At 47.8% G+C, this 18,269-nt stretch overlaps 1 protein-coding gene across 3 annotated transcripts; it reads left to right on the top strand.

The window, feature by feature from the left end:
• The first annotated feature begins 5,112 nt into the window (after positions 1–5,112).
• Positions 5,113–9,811, top strand: LOC144102252 (uncharacterized). Of its 3 annotated transcripts, none has more exons than XM_077635559.1 (3): positions 5,113–5,567; positions 7,644–7,873; positions 9,682–9,811. In XM_077635559.1, the coding sequence occupies exons 1-2, from the start codon at positions 5,238–5,240 to the stop codon at positions 7,824–7,826; spliced, it is 513 nt and encodes a 170-aa protein (XP_077491685.1). In that variant the 5' UTR covers positions 5,113–5,237; the 3' UTR covers positions 7,827–7,873; positions 9,682–9,811. The 3 variants fall into 3 exon arrangements, with proteins under 3 accessions (XP_077491685.1, XP_077491693.1, XP_077491700.1); XM_077635567.1 differs by having other exon boundaries at positions 9,686–9,787; XM_077635574.1 differs by lacking the exon at positions 7,644–7,873 and having other exon boundaries at positions 9,682–9,789.
• The last annotated feature ends 8,458 nt before the right edge of the window (positions 9,812–18,269 follow it).

Genomic DNA, 18,269 nt, shown 5'->3' on the forward strand with positions numbered 1-18,269 from the left:
GGAACGAGGGAATGGGAAATAAAATATCCCAAATGAGCCATTTGGTATAGTTGCTTGAAAAAAAAATGCATGGAAAGCATAGGGCATACCCTGTGCCCTTAATGTAGATTGCAAAAGTCATGGTCATTACGCTAGCTGTTGGAACTGTCTAGTGACAGTTGCTATCCATGACAGTACCGCTGTTGCAGTCGTATCTGCAATGGGACTATCGGCTTTCGCATGTATGTGGCGTGAAGCTAGGCTCCCAGCTAGCAGGGAAGCACCCCCTGCTAATCAGCGTAGGTCTCAACTGTCCGCATACTGATTAGGAATACACAACAACCACATACAGAGGTTGCAGGCTCTGGCTGCTACAGCAGAACCTCCAAATATCCACAAGTTTTAGACTTCCCAGGAACCGCCGAGTGTCGGCATGGACACTAGTGATGCTCAGATGACTCCCTCCATGGAGTCATCTTGAACAGAACACAACACGCACTGGGCAAAGAGGATTACATGATACAGTCGCGTCCCGCTAATACGACCCCCGTTAATATAAATCACTCTAATTGTGGACAACATTTCTCGAGCCCAAACTATTTTATTGTACTTACGTCTCGTTAATATGAAAACTCTCTGTCCGGACAACAGACAGCGTGAGAATGAATGGAGTCCATTGGGAACCATGTATTTTTGTCCCCGTAATATGGACACCGATGAGAACAAAATCCGAGTGTCTCTGCCAGATGTTCCGCCCCATGCATTTTGTGAGCAGGACACCAGCGAAAGGCAGTGCGAAAGTGCAGGTATCGTAGTAAAGGCCTTGTTTTTGTGCGTGCGTGTGCATGTCAAGTGAGTGAGTGAGTAAACGTTTATGAAGAGGATGGTGGCTGGAGCGAATGTGGTGGGCCCTCTGTCCAGGGCTCCGGAGGTTTTCGCCAACCTGTCGATGAGAAAGAGTGCTGCCTGGTCGTCGAGGCATACGCTGGTGAACTTCATCTCCCACAGCTCCAGTGCCTCATTGCGCAGCTTTAGGTGGTGGGGATTATGGGGAGATGTCTGTGACACGTGCTAGTGTTCGGGTGTCGCCGCAGCATGGACATTTGTCTTCGTAAATTGTTCTGTGTAGGCGATGTAAATATAGCGGCAAGGTGCCCGGTCAACGTGCCTTACCAATGCCCTCACTGCATGAATGGCTGCGAAAAAAAATTCATTCTGCGTGCTGTGTTGAAAACTACATTCAGCAGCTGCCAGCTGAATGAGTACCGAGATTTTGGGTTGTGAACAGTCGCAGCAGGAGACATTTCATCACACCAAGAGGCATCTCGTGGAGCACTAGGCGCTTCAAACATTCTGTAAAAGCCACTGTTCTATTCAAACCACCTGGCACACCTACCTGACCCACAAACTCATTACCTGGGACGCCCTCTGCATCCCGCGGACTGCCCGCTCAGAAAAATATCTTCGGCAACTGCGATTGGGTGCACTCCCTTCAGATTGACATCGAATAGCGTACGCAGCAGATTGAAACGATCGTAGACACCCTCAGTCTAGACAACCGACTCGCACACCTCTGGACGGCCTACACCAGCCTCCTTAAAAAAAAGGGAGTAAACATAACAAAACAAAAAAAAACGCTTAGCCGTGGCGCTACAGCCCTAAATCCAATAACATTCGGAGGAGCTTTGCTGCTCCATTTGGGGATAGGTATGTGACGGAATGGCCAGAAAACTGTGTATCAAATGAGCGTGGCACCTTCTCTGACCTCTCATCGATCCGTCACGATCAAAATCGCCAATGAGCACCACGTCACCCTGCTCATACACGCACACACTGACAACCCCGGCGCTTTCTTGGATACACTCCGCGACACCTACACTTCGCCCGTCAAACCAACTTCTCTTGGACAGCCGAACCCCGAACTCGACGCCGACATAACGAAGGTGGAGGTCAGGGCAGCCGTGTTGACTATCCGCACCAATTCCGCACTTGGTGCTGACCAGTTCAACACAACGCTTCGTAATCTAGATGATCGATACACCACCCGCATTACGCAGTACTTCAATCAATGCTTGGAGGAAGGCACCCCCCTCCAGTCCTGGCGCCACGTGACGGTAATCTCCAGACCAAAGCCCAACAAACTACTTACACGCCAAAACACCTTCGCCAGTCTCGCTAACCTCATGTCTCGGAGTTTTTAGAGCAGTGGCATTAGCAAGACTCGCACAGCATAAGGCGGACAATGGCTTACACCCTCACAGCATGACACACCTCACAGCAGCACCATGGTGTTAACTGCGAATAAGGCTCGACTGGGAACTAGACTGTCTAATAAGCTTCGGTAAGCGACTCCTGGATGACTGACTGAAAACTTTATTGCATGCACGGGAACTCCCGGTGTCGTGGGTGGCCCGTTTATCCCGGCAGCCCAGAGACTTGCGCGGCAGCGCGGAGCCTGAGAATCAGTCCTCGAAGCTGGTCGGAGTCCTCCCTGTGCATAATGGCCTCCCAGTGCTCTAGATTGGGATCAGGATGTCAGTCGTTAGCGGGATTAAAATGGCGTGCCCACAGCACGTGAAAAACCGTAGCTACTTCTCCACTGTGGGCACTCTGGTTTGTAGAGAGAGGGAAGGAAGGAGTGAAAGAACAGAACAACGCTATGTGCAGAACAACTTGTATCAGGTGTTCGTCTCTCATCTTGCACAGCGCGTTTTACTTGAGTCCTGCACTGCATCTGCGCCGAGTGCTCGGTCAGTCCCGGCCGCGGCAGCCGGATTTTGATGCGAAATCTAATCTGATCTCCTCCAGATCGTGTTCCCGACCGAGCTTCTTGAAGGTCGGAAATTACTACTACCCGGCCTGGAGGATGCCAGCGTGGGCGCGTCGGCATTAACAAAATGACAGACAGGGTGAAGCCTGAAATTAGGCTCTAGTGTTTATCTGAAGAAAAACGTCTCAACACATGCGGTAAGTATTGCGGCAATACTCGCCTGGTTAAACCTCGTCTTTGTCGTTGTTGGAGAAGTTCGTTACCAATAACTCCGCCGATCAGAACATTATCCAGCTGGGCCTAGGAGGGTGAGCTCTCGAGGTCGTGTCTCATTGAATCACATGACCCACATTGGCGTGCAAGTGCACATGGTAGAAGGGGCGCACTAGGCTGGTTGTGTGAACACTCGGAAAATTTTTGACAGCTGCTCTGACGAGTGCACTTCTGTGGCTTTAGCACACGCGCAGTTTCACGCTGTGACTACTTGCTCATTACAGTGTTTTATAGGGTACTCGCGTAACACTGTTGCTGGGCTAGTTGGTGCATAGTTCTATGCACAAACGTTAGCGCAAAATAAGACACATTCACAAGAAAGGTGGACAGGACAAGGGTGCCGTAATTAACGCCCATATAGTCAAATAATGGCAACAATAAATATGATATCGCGTTTATCCTCAAAGAAATACCGCTGCATACCTGCAGTATAGGCAGCCCCGCCTTATAGATGTGACGCGATATCTTGGTGGGTTAATTCCCATACATGCGGTATTCGTCATTCTCGATGTTACATTCATTTACCACCGAGAGTCCTCATACCATTGCGCAGTGGTGCTGCAGTTAAGCAATGCGCCACTGGCCTGCAGGTGCTCCCAGCGGTGGGCCTTGTGCGACCCAGGTTGGTGGGAATTAAGTTTGCTCACTATCCAGTGGGCAGGTTGTGGTGACGCCGCCTGTTCACGTGACATAGGTCACGTGCCAGAGACATGCTCGTGATTTTTCGCTCACAACGGCGACACCAGATTTTCTAGACAACGAGGTCTTTAACGCTCAAGCGTTAATATAGGCGCACACTTCGTATGCATCCCGAAAAAGCTCACTTCTCACATGTAGTTAGTGACGCATTTCGATGACAAGTGCATGCGGGAGGTGTGGCGTTCGATCCCCAGTGCTGCCGGTTACCCACCGGTGACACAATGAGTAGAGTCTGTCCCTGGCCTGGTGTTGGCCTTCCTTGAGGAAGGAAAGCTTAGAAAATGAGTGTTATTTATTTATAGATACTGCGATCTAGTACAGATCATAGCAGGGTGGAAAAAAACAAAAACAAAATACAAGCGTATACACACACACTCAAATTCATAACATTTGCAGGAACTTTTCAAACATCAGTAAAGAATTACGATTAACAGTCTCGCTATTAAGTTTGTTCAATTCAGTAATTGTCCTCGAAAAAAAAATATATAAAGCAGTTATTTCGCGCGTTCAAAGGGGTTATTGTTAGTGCATGCCTTTGTCGCGTGTTATTACCTGAGTAGTAAGCAAAATAATTAGAAGTATTAACTTGATAATGACCTTTTATAAGCTGGAAGAAAAACTTTAATCGGCAAACACGATTGCGCTCAAAGACTGGGAGTACCCCACTTCGCCTCACGAGCTCACTTACAGATGCACGGCCATATGAGTTAAAAACAAATATAGCTCATTTATGCTTTATTCGCTCTGATTTTTTAATGTTTATTAACGTGAAAGGGTCCCAAATGATTGTAGCATATTCTAGTAAAGAACGGATGAGGGAATTGTACGCCAATCAACGAACACTAACTAGGTGGGGATGACTTTAGTGAGCGCCTCAAGAAAAAAGTTTCCGCGCCCGTGTGCTGTGCGATGTCAGTGCACGTTAACGATCCCCAGGTGGTTGATATTATTCCGGAGCCCTCCAATACGGCACCTCTTTCTTTCATTCTTATTTCACTCCCTCCTTTATCCCTTCTCTTACGGCGAGGTTCAGGTGTCCGCCGATATATGACAGATACTGCGCCATTTCCTTTCCACAAAAACCAGTTATTATTATTATTATTGAATTTGCTACGACAGCGTCTATTCGGCCCCATCTTGAGTAAACGCACCTTGTGGCACAGCGCCAAATGGAAGAGCTGCCCTCGCTGCATTAAAATTCATAATCAGCAGACCAATAATCATTACCGATGACACTTGTGATTTACGTTTTCGAATTTCATGACATCATTATATTTTTCCTTTTTTTTCTGCCCTTGGTTTTTAAAATTTGTCGCGTGCACCTGCACGTGCTATTGCCAGCGTTGGTTCTTGCACGTGCGCCATTCGGAAAAGAGAGCAGAAGGCAAAGAAGATTGCCTCGTGGAGTTCGTTGCACACGCTCTCCTATTCCATCTGCGCAGTCCAGGCCAAAGTATCTTTCGTCGAGCGACGTGGCCAACTTGTACGCCTGGGCCTTCAGCTGTTCGATCACTCCATGGCTAGTAGCCTCGGCGCCACGGAAGAGGTTCCAGACTACACCGTGGATGGATGGCCGTTGCTGAATGAGGAGCCGACTTCAGCAACGGCAGGGGATGTCATAGCACGACCAGCGCTCCACATTCATTCTAGCGGTCCGCGGTCACCGAGCTCGCCCAGCACCTCTCTTCTGTCCGGTTCAGCCATTCCACCCACGGGGCACTCGGCGCTGACGGTGTGCGGCACCACCTGGCTCCAGGACAAGAACCGCAGATGTCGTGGGAAGCTCTCGCACGGATGTGCACCCATGCCAGCGGAGCCTTTAGCCGACCTTGCAGCGACCGCCACGGTGAGGCATTTCCTTTGGTTTTTTTTTGCTGGCCGCTGCGAACAGACGCAGTGCTCTATCCCGTCTTGGGAACACACCACATTCCTGAAGATAGCCAGCGAGCGGTCTAGCGCCCTTTTCATGCCCGCTTTAGAATGCTATATCTCAAGGCTTGGGTTCCTGGCCTATGCGTAGTTGTTGCTGTCGACTTATAGCGTTCGGTGGGCACGTCAGGCCCTCCGTGAGAGATGCGAAGGACGAGGGATTGAAACCAGGAAGAGAGAAGGAAAGGCTGTAGTGGAAGGCTTTGGATAAATTTCGGCCACCTGGGAATCAAACTATCGCACAGGACACGGGCGTCATTTTGCGTTTTGCCTCCATCGATACGCGGCCGCCGCAGCCCGGACTCACCTGACGTTGCGTGCGGCCGAAGTGCAGGACGTGCCACGAAAGAATTGTGCACGACGAGAAAGGCAACCTGATTAACAGGGTTAGTCGCGCTCATGGGCTGCTCTGTTCACTGCTTCTTTCGCGGCACAGTTTAGGCGTGCCACCCACTGTGAGCTTTCTTCTGGTTCCATTCGTTACTTAGGACGCAGCCTCAGCGGTGGCTCAGTGGTGATGGCGCTCGGCTGCCGACGCGAAAGGCGCAAGTTCGATCCCGCCCACGGCGGTCGAATTTCGATGGAGGTGAAATGCTATAGGCCAGTGCACTGTGCGATGCCAGTGCACGTTAAAGAACCTCAGGGCGTCAAAATAATCCAGAGGCCTCCAATACGACGTCCTTCATAGCCTGAATAGCCTGAAACCGTTTTTCCTTACAACTAGCAATAAGCAGACTCGCTACTTCAGGCAGAAGGATGCAGCTCTGCATGCGGATGAGGGCTGCTGGTTTCACGATCCGTAATATGACTAAACGTTGCAGTGGGGTCTCCTCAATGTTGCTTCCTTCAGTCGCAGGGCTGCGTGTTATGGCGGTGCTATTGGCTTGTGAAACTTCATTTTCCAGGAGGAGCGCTGACGTATTGCTGCCAGTCCCGCAGTAGCCATGTGAATTAGGCTCGTCTCAGTCGCATGGAGGAACAACATCGCTTAGAAGCTCGGGCAAAGGACGCCGTGCGTAGACTAGCAGCCGCAGCTCGCAAGCGCGGCAAGGGCTGTCGCATCCGCGCGTGCGTTCGCGGCCGGAGCAACGAGCAGATATCAAGCGTCAGCCGCCTGCAACACCCGAGGTGCGGCGTCGCGAGCTCCAAGCTGCCCGTGAAAAATGTCATGATCCTTAGCTACGGTCGGCCCGAGTGCACATCACTCATTAAAGGGACACTGGTGATAACACTGTGAAATTACGGTTCTCGGTGATATTTGATTCTGCGACTCATTCTGGGCATGTTAACTTTTCTGCGGCAGCACAAATTACAGCGGAGAAAATTGAATTTAAGTATTTTACCTCGTTTTAAACAAGTGACGTGCACATCGGAAAGGGCTGGTTGGTCCGGCATTGAAGCGAATGGCTGTGTAGCATAGCCTCTGGGATACGGCCAGAATATAAGATATCGACGCACCACACTTGCGATACTGGCCGGTGATGGCGCCAACTGTGTTTGGTTTACGAAAAGCTCCGTTTTCGATGGTAGTGGCTCCTTTGTCGTTGCAATGACGCAGCTTGTCGATGCAGGCCAACTTCCCTTTGTCCTCAATCAGTGTCTCTTTACAAACTTCAGGACCCACATGTTGATCTGGCTGCCGTAGTATGAAAGCGCGCCAGATGAACTTGCTAAATCTTTAATAAGAAAAATCTAAGGCGCAAAATAATTTGAAAAATCATGAAGTACAAGCTGCTAGCGGCCATCATTCGTGTTTCTACGAATGTGTAATTGTAAAGTAATTTTTTCTTCTACGCAGACTCCGATATAAGAAGAAAGGCTGCATGTGAAATAAATTGCATGACCCACTTATTGAATTTTCTTTTTCTTGAACTGCACCTCAGTGAGCAGTACGTTTATTGTAACAGAGAAAATACCGTCGGCAAACACAATTCTCTTGAACGGATTCTGTGTTGGAGCACGGATGCTTGAATCGTCTCTAAACTTTCTGCAGCCGCCGACCGAGGCGTGGCCCGTCGCCTATTCGAGCGCAAAAAGTCGGTTTCGCGCTCCTCGCATCTCCGTGTCGGCAGAGGCGGCCCTGCTGACGATGGCGTTCGCTTGGCCGACCTCCACAACAGCCGCGGGGCTGGCGGCGCATCGCTTTCGAAGGCGCATTCGGCCGCTCTGGTCATAGGACGGGTCTTTTTCGGGCTGTTGCTGCTGCTTGTCCGGTACGATGGCGTGAGTAAATATTCCACACACGTATGCACATTGCGTCAGCATCTAACCGGTGTCTGCGTACAGCTCATAACGTACACTTTCAAGTACTACTAGAGGGAACACACGTGTCACCACTCGCCGCCAGGGAGTGTGGCGAAACTCCTTCGCGTTGGTTTGGGTGCCTCAGTGGCGCCAAGTAGATGAGTGTGACACCATTTAGAGAACACAGCTAGATGTCAAACCCATCAGCGTACTTACATCCGGGGCTGGCCAAGCTTCGAGGATGAAAAGTGCCGTCATATGTTTGGGTACTTCGTATTTCACACTTCCGAGGGCGGGACATGAGATATGCTACGTGCGATATTTTGCCTCATTTCATAGTAAAAGGTTAACCTTCACTTTGCGTTTTTCAGAGGTTGTAAACAGCTGTTTCCTGGTGGACTTTGCATGCATTCATGGATGGCGAGCGCAGCTGTTAGAAGTGTACTGCGCCAGTGGCTCGTTTGCCTCTTCCACCAGGACGGGAGCTGCCATCCTCGTGGGGAGTCGAGAGGCGGCAGATGAATGTCAGCGCGTCGCGCGCTGTACGCTGTCCAGAGGGCCAAAGGGGTAGTGGGACCGCCCACGCCCTCGCCAGGGTCGCAAAGGGCCGACGACTTTTTTCCGCTGGGGAAGGATGAGCTCTCGCGGGAGAGGGGGGGGGGGGGGTCATTAAGGCCGGCGACTGAATGCCCTGCCCCCCAATGCGGTGATGCCTTGATAGCGGTAGTGCCCTTCCAGACAATAGGTATCGAGTTTTCCTAGCAGCGAAGAGCACACTTCGGTGGCTTTGCGTACCTCGATATTCCTCCCTTAGGACTGTCGTAGGTGTTGTCCTCTAATAAAAACAGTGCGGCCGTTCAGAACATACGCCTCAAGAAAGGCTAATGTAATTACGCAAAGGGTACTAAAGTGAATGTTTATTTTCATAACTTTAGGAATGATGGCTGCATAAGGCAAAATTTTGTCATTTTGCAACCCTTCGGAGCTAAATAGGCAATGACGCCGTCGGCAAAATCGATGACTGTTTTTTCTTTAGCGTTCGATATCGGAAGGCTCTTTTGCACATACCCGAATAACCAGCTGGGCAAGATGTTAAGCCAAGACAACCCGACGAGCGCAAGACAGATTAACGGTTCCTCTTTGAGGAAATATGCAATAAAACTTGCAAATCGCTTTGTTACTGTTCGACTAGAGATGCTTTAATGAGCTTAGGAGGGCGTGCAATACACAGATGGCTGCATTTAATACTATTTAATCGAGAAGGAAACGAGTTCAATGGCGCGAAAAAGTTCAGTGGGTTTGTGTGTACACAACCTGGAATCAATTCTCTGCAAGTAAACGGACGATGTTTCAAATTATCATCAAAGTCAATTATAACTGACGTACGCCAAAATAAATCGTGATAGCAGCGCGTGCTGCAGGAAATCATTGTCAGTAAAGCAGCTGAATGGGCTAGTTGGTTTTGCATCTTGGTGAAAAAAAACAGCGCACAAGCAGACACAGACTGTGTCTGCTTGTGCGCTGTTTTTTTCACCAAGGTGCTGCAGGAGTGCTGTGTACCGAACTCTTGTAACTGTCATTGAGTGCCCCTCAATTTCAGTCTTCGTTGGAAACGCAGTATATAACTGCGGCGGTTTTATCGGCACCTGCACGAAGTACTCACGTTGCGTAGTCATTTCTACAATGTGATTTTGAGCTTAGTGTACTGGATTCTATTCGTACTGTAGGCATTCTAGACAGCGAGGATCAGAGTCATCTCTCAAGCCTTACTTACTGATTTCTTCCAGACAGCCTGCGCGAGGACCAGCGGCCGTCTTCTCGGTGCTCTCGACAAGTGCCGGGGTCAAGCAATGGCGGGGCCTGTCTGACTACATTGTTTTCCTTTGAAAGTATTCAGAAATACATAATTGGTTGACGCGCAAACGGGCTCGCTTACTTAAACGAGATCGACACAAATAGTCCGGCTTTGGACGTTTTAACAGAAGCTTCCCAGCATGCTCATTTTCTCTCAAAATCAACACTTTCCCAGAACCAAGCACAGACGTCATCTCTTCAAGGCCACGCCCTGCGCGTACGCAGCATGCCGGTGAGCATGTGGGAGCCCATAAACCTGCCCGAATGTCGTTGATGGTCTGCCCGTCGGGTCACAGACACTTAACACATAGAGAAACATACTTACGTAAAGAGCGGACACTCCCGTAGGGCCCTGCGGCCGAGCTACTACACTGCCGCCAGCGCCCCGGGCGGGTGGTCAGACCGCTAATTTCGTCCTCAGAGATTTTGGGCGTGCGCTTCAGCTGTTTTTGTTTCGATAGCAATTCTTTCGATTCTGATTTACCTTTGGCTATTAAAATATTCAACTACATCGTCTAAGTGGAGCACAAGCTTGCTTTAATATGTCATTTCTAAGCATGCCATGCATATAGACGTAATAAACGCTCGGATCGTAGAAATTTATTGGAAATACCACCAAGCTTCCCGGAGAACCTACGCAAGCTGAATTAGTTCATGCGGGTTGGAATAATGCAGCCAGAGCTGTTTGTACTTTATTTTTATCCCCGTCATTGAGCCGCCTCTTTCAGTTGCAGACATAGAACGGGAGTGGCTTCAAATAGGGTTTATTTTTTCTTGCTTACAATATGAACTGTACAGGAAAAAAATACTCGGTCACACACATTTTATAAAATACATCATTATACAAAGAGCAACAAGAAATGTTATGGTAAAGCCGGTGGCACCATGTCACGAACAAAAAAATATTGCACATACGCTCGGCGGGTTTGCCATCTAAAACATCACCTGTGCGAACAACACACCAGGAGTTGTGAACAACTAGATACAAGGAAGGGGTTAAAAAGGCACGTAAATAATAGCATGCTCGAATCTTGCACATCAGCAGCCTTGAGCGATAGGTTCATAGGCTGTTCAGAAATACAAGCACAGCATATTCAATGCATCATAGTAACGCAATAGTAAGCTTGCACTCTTCGTAAAAGGCGATTATTGCGATTTTTTGGTGAAGGCGTAGACACAACGCAAAAAAAAATCCACTTTGAGCGAGCAGACAATCCCAGTATCCTGTAGGCTGAACAGTAGGAATAGCCGTCTTCTTCAGCGAAGTCATCCCGGGGACCATGAAGTCATCTGCGGTGAAATGGTCCTCGCAGATGAGGTACGTGGCGTATACAGCTGGGTCGGGGACTATTCTAACAGGTCGCCCCCCTTGGCATACTCGATCCAAGCCTTCGACCTGAAATAATTATGACGCAGTATAACCTGTGATTATTCGCTTCACTGGCTGACTAAAAAAAACATGCGCATAGTAGCCAGTTCTAACAAGAGATTGGCAGCACTGTTTTATATTTTCATTAAAGTACACAGATAAGGCGTCAATCACCTGCTGTCCCGAGGAATGCGGAAGAACTTCGTCCCCGGCTTCGTTTGTCTTCGCCCGTTGTTGCCACATCATGAAACGCAGCAGTAACTCCTGTAATTTAATCCTCTCCGTGGCATATTAGTGTGGGCTTGTGTACAGACTATAAAGATTGCTGCAGTCATCAAACGGCAAAGGGAAACATATCGCAGCAAAAAAAGATAGAAAAGAAAAATAAACTCGCAGATGACAGTTATTCCCTTGCGGAAGCGAGCTGACGTAAACTGATTTTCTGTCTATAAAGCAGTGACTGTTGACAATGGTCCTTTCTATGGTTTTCTTCCAGACCGCACCTATGTGCGGTACGGACCAGTGATAAGCTTTCATTTTACAGTGGTCGCACACTGTGGTAAAGATTGCGTAGATCGAAGTATCCCCAACGATTTTCTTATACCCCTTTACATGGGCACTTTCGGTTGTGGTCGAGCCCTCGACCGGGATCGGACTTTCAATCGCGATGGAAAATGATCGCTGATATAGTGGTCCAAGGATCGGGAGTAAGAACAGCCCTAGTGCAACAGGTGACACTAAGTAGGTCCGAAACACCCAACACAATTTGCCAAGTTGGCAGAAAAAAATCCTTGTATATTACTTATTCCAGAAAAAATATTTTACTTTGATATTATCGCTAAAAAAAAACGTACCTATCAATGCCGATCACCTGAAATTCTTTGAAACACATCATGTCAGCAGTATTGACACCGATATGAGAAATTATGCCTGAATAAAACGTATTACCATTTGTTGTACTGCATTCTAAAACAACCTTTCTTGTTTATATTTTGGGCTTCTCTCTTTTGCTGTTCGTTTTCTAGCACTATATGACACCTAAAAAGCACATAGTAGGTTTCGAACGCAATCGGGCAGCTCGATTCCGATGGCAGTCAACTACTACTGATCGCGGCTCAAACGCAATCGGGCAGCTTGATTGCGATGTTCCGATGGCAGTCAACTATTCCTAAACGCGGCTCAAACGCGATCGGGGGATATTGAGGCCCGATCAGGATCTGACCGATCACGATCAAAACGGCCCGCTTCCCGTGTGACAAAGGTATTTTCACGTAGTCGATACCAAATGTGCATTACACTGTTCGACCCACGCCATGTAAAAGGTTTGTGTTACGGTACGGGTGAGCCATCGATAAATTCTGCTTTAAACCGAACGTGTCGCGAGTGACTTCTGGAAAATTACGCTTTCGGAGTAATTCACATGCTCTTCCGGCAAAAACAGTACAAGAACAAACGGATGGCTCAAGGCATATTATACGCTACACGTGCAAAATACGTTCACGCAGCATCACAAGCAACTTGCTACAATGTTCTTAGCTCAAGAAACATCAAAATTAATCCTGCAGGCCGAAGGAAACAACTTACCGGAAAAACGAGGTGACGCGTTGGAAAGCGCGGTGAGGTGGGCGTAACCGGCGGCCCATGACCGGCGCAGCACCACATGGAAATGGAACGCTTGGATGCAACCCGGTGGACGTGTGATAAGCTGTCGACCTTTGACGTAGAGTGGAAACATAGGCCGCCTGGCGGGTGGCCAGACCCTTTTTTTTCTCGGCCGCGAAACGACTGGAGTATCCGCTCTTTACGTAAGTTTCTCTATGCTTAACAGCTTCAGAACCTGTCTTGGCTTAACAAGACAATGATAGGCAGATACTGCGCTGCAACAGGTGGGCTATCTTTACTCGGCTTTAAGCGCAGAAGCCTTCTGAAAAAAAAAGACGAAAAGAAAAAGAATCAGTGTATTTTGGGATACAGAAAAGTAACCCGGATCGGTGGCGATCTCCAACCCACAATAAAGAGCGCAGTTTGAAGCAGGAAATCACAAAAGGTCCCGTGTTTTCTTGGAAAAGAGCACAGCATGTGTTTGCATACACCTGGCAGCAGTGTTGGCGGTAACGCTAGAAGTAATGGCGTTACCGGTAACGCGTTACTTTTTTCGGTAACTTAGTAACGTACTCGTTACCATTTGGGAACTGTAACGGGTAACGTACGTACTTCAACATTTTTCGGTAACGTGACGCTTCGCGTTACTAGTTACTTTTTGTTCCAGTTGTCGCCCACTCTGCCTCCTTTATTTTGAAAAATAAAGCGCAGAGCATCTAAATTGATGTCACAAATAAACAGGTGCTCTTGACGACCTCTGTTGCGGCTCGTATGCATGCCAGAAAGCACCTGCTCTTGACGATACACCCAACTAAAAAAAAAACGACAGAATACCCATAAAGCATGAAACTCGTGCACGAACACGCATTCACACACTTGCCTTCACCTTCCTCCACTATGCAAACCACTCATACACACAACTCTCTAAAGAGTGGAATCATGCCGAGCATTTTGGAGCATCACATTTTTCAGAATTACTGTAAATTTGTTGAGAGTTCAGCGATGTTGTCTTTATGAAATTAGAATTGATGATGAACTGCCATTTTGTGCTTAATGCCACATTCAGAAAATGGCTTCACCATGTGCCACAGAGTTGGAAGCCATCGCATGTAACTCTAAAGGCAATTTAGGCTACTATAACATTGCTAAGCTCGTGCACATTTGTGCAAGGTATTCATGTTAAATCAGGATTTCGAGTAAAATCGTTGTTTGGGCTAGAAGTTTTATGTGAAATATGAGCTTTATGAAAGTGTTATCGTGAGTTGTTAAAGCGAAGACGCACTTATTAAAATGTACGGCCATGAAGTAACGGCAAAGTAAGGTGCGGTAATTTTTTTCGGTAACGGTAACGCGTTACTTTTCTGTAGGTAACTTAGGGCGGTAACGCGTTCCTTTTTTCTTAGCATAACGAGCAACGTATTTAGTTACTTTTTGTTGGTAACAACTACAACACTGCTTGGCAGGTTGCGATGCCGTTAGTGTAGTTGAGCCGGAATGTGAAAAAGAAAGAAAACTGTAGTCGTATTTTGTCGTCGAGAGTAAGTGTACGCTTAAAATGCACTGTTGGAAAGTGGCACAGCACCTTCTAGGTCGGCTGAGGTGGCGCTTTCCACACATATGTATCGGCTGGGGGCTGTTGCTGCTTGTGCTTTAACATAAGTTATCTTTCAGCAATAAAATAGTTCATACTGTTATTGTACCGTTATCAACAACACCAATTAAAACCAAGCTGCTACGTGCTGCGGTGATCGGCCGCTTTTTGGTGCGCTAGAACGCCTATCGTGGCCACATCCCGCATATAGGCGTTGTGGGTTTGCTTGTTCATATGAAGCCTGCGTTGTGCCTGGGTGCCCATTTGACCACCGGGTTGTGGGCAACCTGTCCAGGTGTGTGTGTGTGTGTGTGTGTGTGTGTGTGTGTGTGTGTGTGTGTGTGTGTGTGTGTGTGTGTGTGTGTGTGTGTGTGTGTGTGTGTGTGTGTGTGTGTGTGTGCGCGCGTGTGTGTGTGTGTGAGGGAGAGAGAGAGACAAGGGAAGGAAGAAATTAGGGGCTCGTTATGACGCACATGTGAAGGAAGCCAACAGTCAGCGAAACTAAAGGGCATAAACTAATGTTCGTATTTCGTTTTAATTGTTGATGTTTATCAGTGGTTAGCTAATAGTGTGACTGTTTTGCCACTAAAGATAATTGATTAGAAAGCAGAAGAAACAAGCATATGACGCTGGTTGGATCCGAAACCCTGACCTCCGAATTTCGGGTCCCGTGCTCTACCAACTTGGCTACGGCGGCGGCTGTCCTAATCTTCTGCTTTCGTGGGTATTTATGTTTTTGTGTGTAAGCGAACCTTGAGAGTGTTCACCAGTGCCACCCTCGTCCATAGCGGTGGACATAGAACGTCCTGTAATACCGCGAGTGTGACGTAGAACGTCATCTACCGGTGATGGCGAAAACTGCGAGGACGATATTATGCTACCTATGGAATTTAAGACTTGCTTTCGGTGACTGTGCGCTTCCTTCGTATGTGTGTCACAACGAGTCCCTCTGCTTTTCCCTTCCCTTGTCTGGTCGATAGCTTAAGGGGGACCTCAGTACTGGCAGTCATGATGCCATAGGTAGCCTAAGAGGGTACCCACACAGCTTCCACCCTCCCGTTCCATCACGTTCGAGGTAATACAGGACGTACTATGTCCGCCGCTATGTATGAGATTGGCGTTGATGAACACTCTCAAGGCTAGGTGACACGTAGCATAAATACACCCGAAATCAGAAGCCGCTCCTTCAGCTCAGTTGGCAGACCACCGGACATGATATTCTGAGGTCGTGGGACGGATCATTCCGGCGGCATGTGGTAGTTTTTATTCTGCTTTTTAATCAATTATCTTTAGAGCGATAAAATATCACTCAATACTATCAGTTTGCAATATATCAATACCACAATTAAAAAAATTGTATGGTGCTTGGTTTCGGTGACTGTTTGATTTCTTCGTATGTATGTATGTATGTATGTATGTATGTATGTATGTATGTATGTATGTATGTATGTATGTATGTATGTATGTATGTATGTATGTATGTATGTATGTATGTATGTATGTATGTATGTATGTATGTATGTATGTATGTATGTATGTATGTATGTATGTATGTATGTATGTATGTATGTATGTATGTATGTATGTATGTGTGTGTGCGTGTGTGCGTGCATGCATGCATGCATGCATGTACGTATGTATGTATATATGTGTGCATGTATGTGTGTGTGTGTGTGTGTGTGTGTGTGTGTGTATGCATGCATGCATGCATGCATGTCTGTAGGCCTGCATGCATAGTACGTACGCATGCATGTGCAGTCTTGGTCGAAAGTCGTGTAAGGCGAAAGGCTTTTCGCTTCAGCCGCATAACAGAGCCATTCCGGCACTATTAAAGACAAGGTGACCTTGAAACGCAAGCAGAAGGTTACCTCTTGCGTAGTGAAGCTTCCTGCTTGACTTGTGTTTTGAATGATCCGCTGCAGGGAGCATTCTTGGAACATTCATTTCGCTGCGATGGAACGCTGTGGCCTTAACTTCTGACCAAGACTTTACGTATGCGTGTATGTACGTGCGCGTGTACGTATGCATGCATGTCTGCACGTACGTACACATGTGTGTGCGTACACCTGGCAGGTTGCGATGCCGTCAAAAGGTCACGTGACGTAGGCGGCAGGTGGATGACTTACAGTGCAAAACAGTGGCCGCATAGCGCTAGCTCTGGGGTCTAACTACACCAATTGACTGTCATTTTATTTTTAGAGTTTGGAAGCGTGCACTGTACCCCTGGCTGTTTCTTTGGCTGGAGCAGCCTCCACCATCAGCCGCTTTTTTTTTTTGACAGTGTGCTCGGCTTCCTTGACCGCTTTTGGTGCTTTGTGCCGCCGCGGTCAGCCGCGTCTGTTCTCCGAACGGTCAGTGTTCTAAGCCACCATCGCTGCTGTAGTTCTTTGACGCGCCGTAGCCTTCGCTTTCTAGGCACCAGCCTTACGGCGCCTTGTGCGCATTGGCCGTTTTCTCACCCTCGTGGGCGGATACATAACATAAAGCTGCCATTGGCAACACAGCTGATGCTTTCTATTTTGACAATACCGGCTCAACTGTACAGCCACGAAGGCAGCGTTGCTGGCTCCAAGCGTTTGTGGGCGCAGAACGAACGGATGAGAGATGAGGGAGACGATGATTTTCGACACACCGCGCGTGAGACGTGAGACCTAGAGGTGCATATCATTTAACTACTTGGCTATAAACATCAGTCTCGATCTCCTGCGTGCGTTCTGCATTTCCCGTTTCATTTCTTTGTTCCTTTTTGTTTACTATTCCGTCCTTACCATTCATTTTAATTTCGTCCAGGAATTATTTACCTGAAAAACTCTCTGTGCCCCCCAATTCTTGGCCAATCCCCATATGTGGGCATGTGCCATAGTATGAGAAGAACAACAACAGACCCGCCTGGTCAGAAGCAGCCAACAGACTTGCGGAAACCCGCGGAGCCCTTAAATAGGATTCCGGCCCCTTTTCAGGGTCGGGGTCTCATATGAGGCCTCACATGGGGCCAGCTGAATGACTAATATTAATAAAGTTTATTAATGCGAAAGCATGAGAGGGCTTTGTCGGCACCGATAGTGTCCGCAAAATTTGTCGACTGTTGTGACTTCATCAGTCATGATCTTGAGGGTGGTATGAAGTATATAAAGTAAATGATTAAACAATATCGAGTCAGAGTCATTAGTCATCGGTCATTGAAATTATTGAAAAAATAATTATCCTTATTAAGGGGCCTCTTTAAACGGTCCTAATTAAACAGTATAAATGATGACCCTAATACTGAAGGAAATTGACCATGCGAATTAATTGATTTAATTATGAGGACTAATTACTTAGACCATTTGAAGTCATTCATACTTCTGACGACGTCACATCTGCAACCAATCGGAATGCAGCAACAAGAAAGTACACACCGTCGAGTGGTAACATCGGAGAATGAAGAGTGGCGGTCGGATCTTAACGGAGTGGCTAAGTAGGTGTACAAAGGCGTCGACTAGGGGCCACGAACATCGCGGCAAACGCTAATGATTTCTGCCATGTATTCCCTGCAGTGATCCCGAAGTTTTTCGCTCGCTCACTTCTCGATGGACACCTCAGCCGCGCCGTGTGGGAAGGGGAGGAAGGGGGAGTGAAAAAAGAGAGAAAGAGGTGCCGTAGTGAAGCTGCTCTGTACGGCGCGGTTGAGGTGCCCACGGATAAGTGAGACAGTTACTGCGCCTTTTCTTTCCTCAAAAAATCAATAAAGTTTTTAGCGCCGGCGCTGCAGGTTTGAATACTCCCGGTTTGTTTTCTGCTGGCTACCATTCGCAGGGAAGTGTTCGAAACTTTTCGCATAAGCTTGGCTTCATGTAGGGCCTCTGCTACGCGGCGGCTTTCCATTTTCCACTGAATTTCCTCATGTAGCCACATTACCTCATGTAGCCTCATGTAGCCAGATTAAAAGGGCAGTGTCGAATTTTACAAGCTCCGCTGAA

This window comes from Amblyomma americanum, chromosome 1, assembly GCF_052857255.1.
Source record: "Amblyomma americanum isolate KBUSLIRL-KWMA chromosome 1, ASM5285725v1, whole genome shotgun sequence".
NCBI classification, from domain to species: Eukaryota; Metazoa; Arthropoda; class Arachnida; order Ixodida; family Ixodidae; genus Amblyomma; species Amblyomma americanum.

Excerpts from the sequence above, each read along its gene's own strand:
- LOC144102252 (XM_077635559.1), top strand. The coding sequence starts at position 5,238 with ATGGCTAGTAGCCTCGGCGCCACGGAAGAGGTTCCAGACTACACCGTG. Across the intron at positions 5,568-7,643 it reads ACCTTGCAGCGACCGCCACG|CCGCCGACCGAGGCGTGGCC; the intron begins GTGAGGCATTTC and ends AACTTTCTGCAG.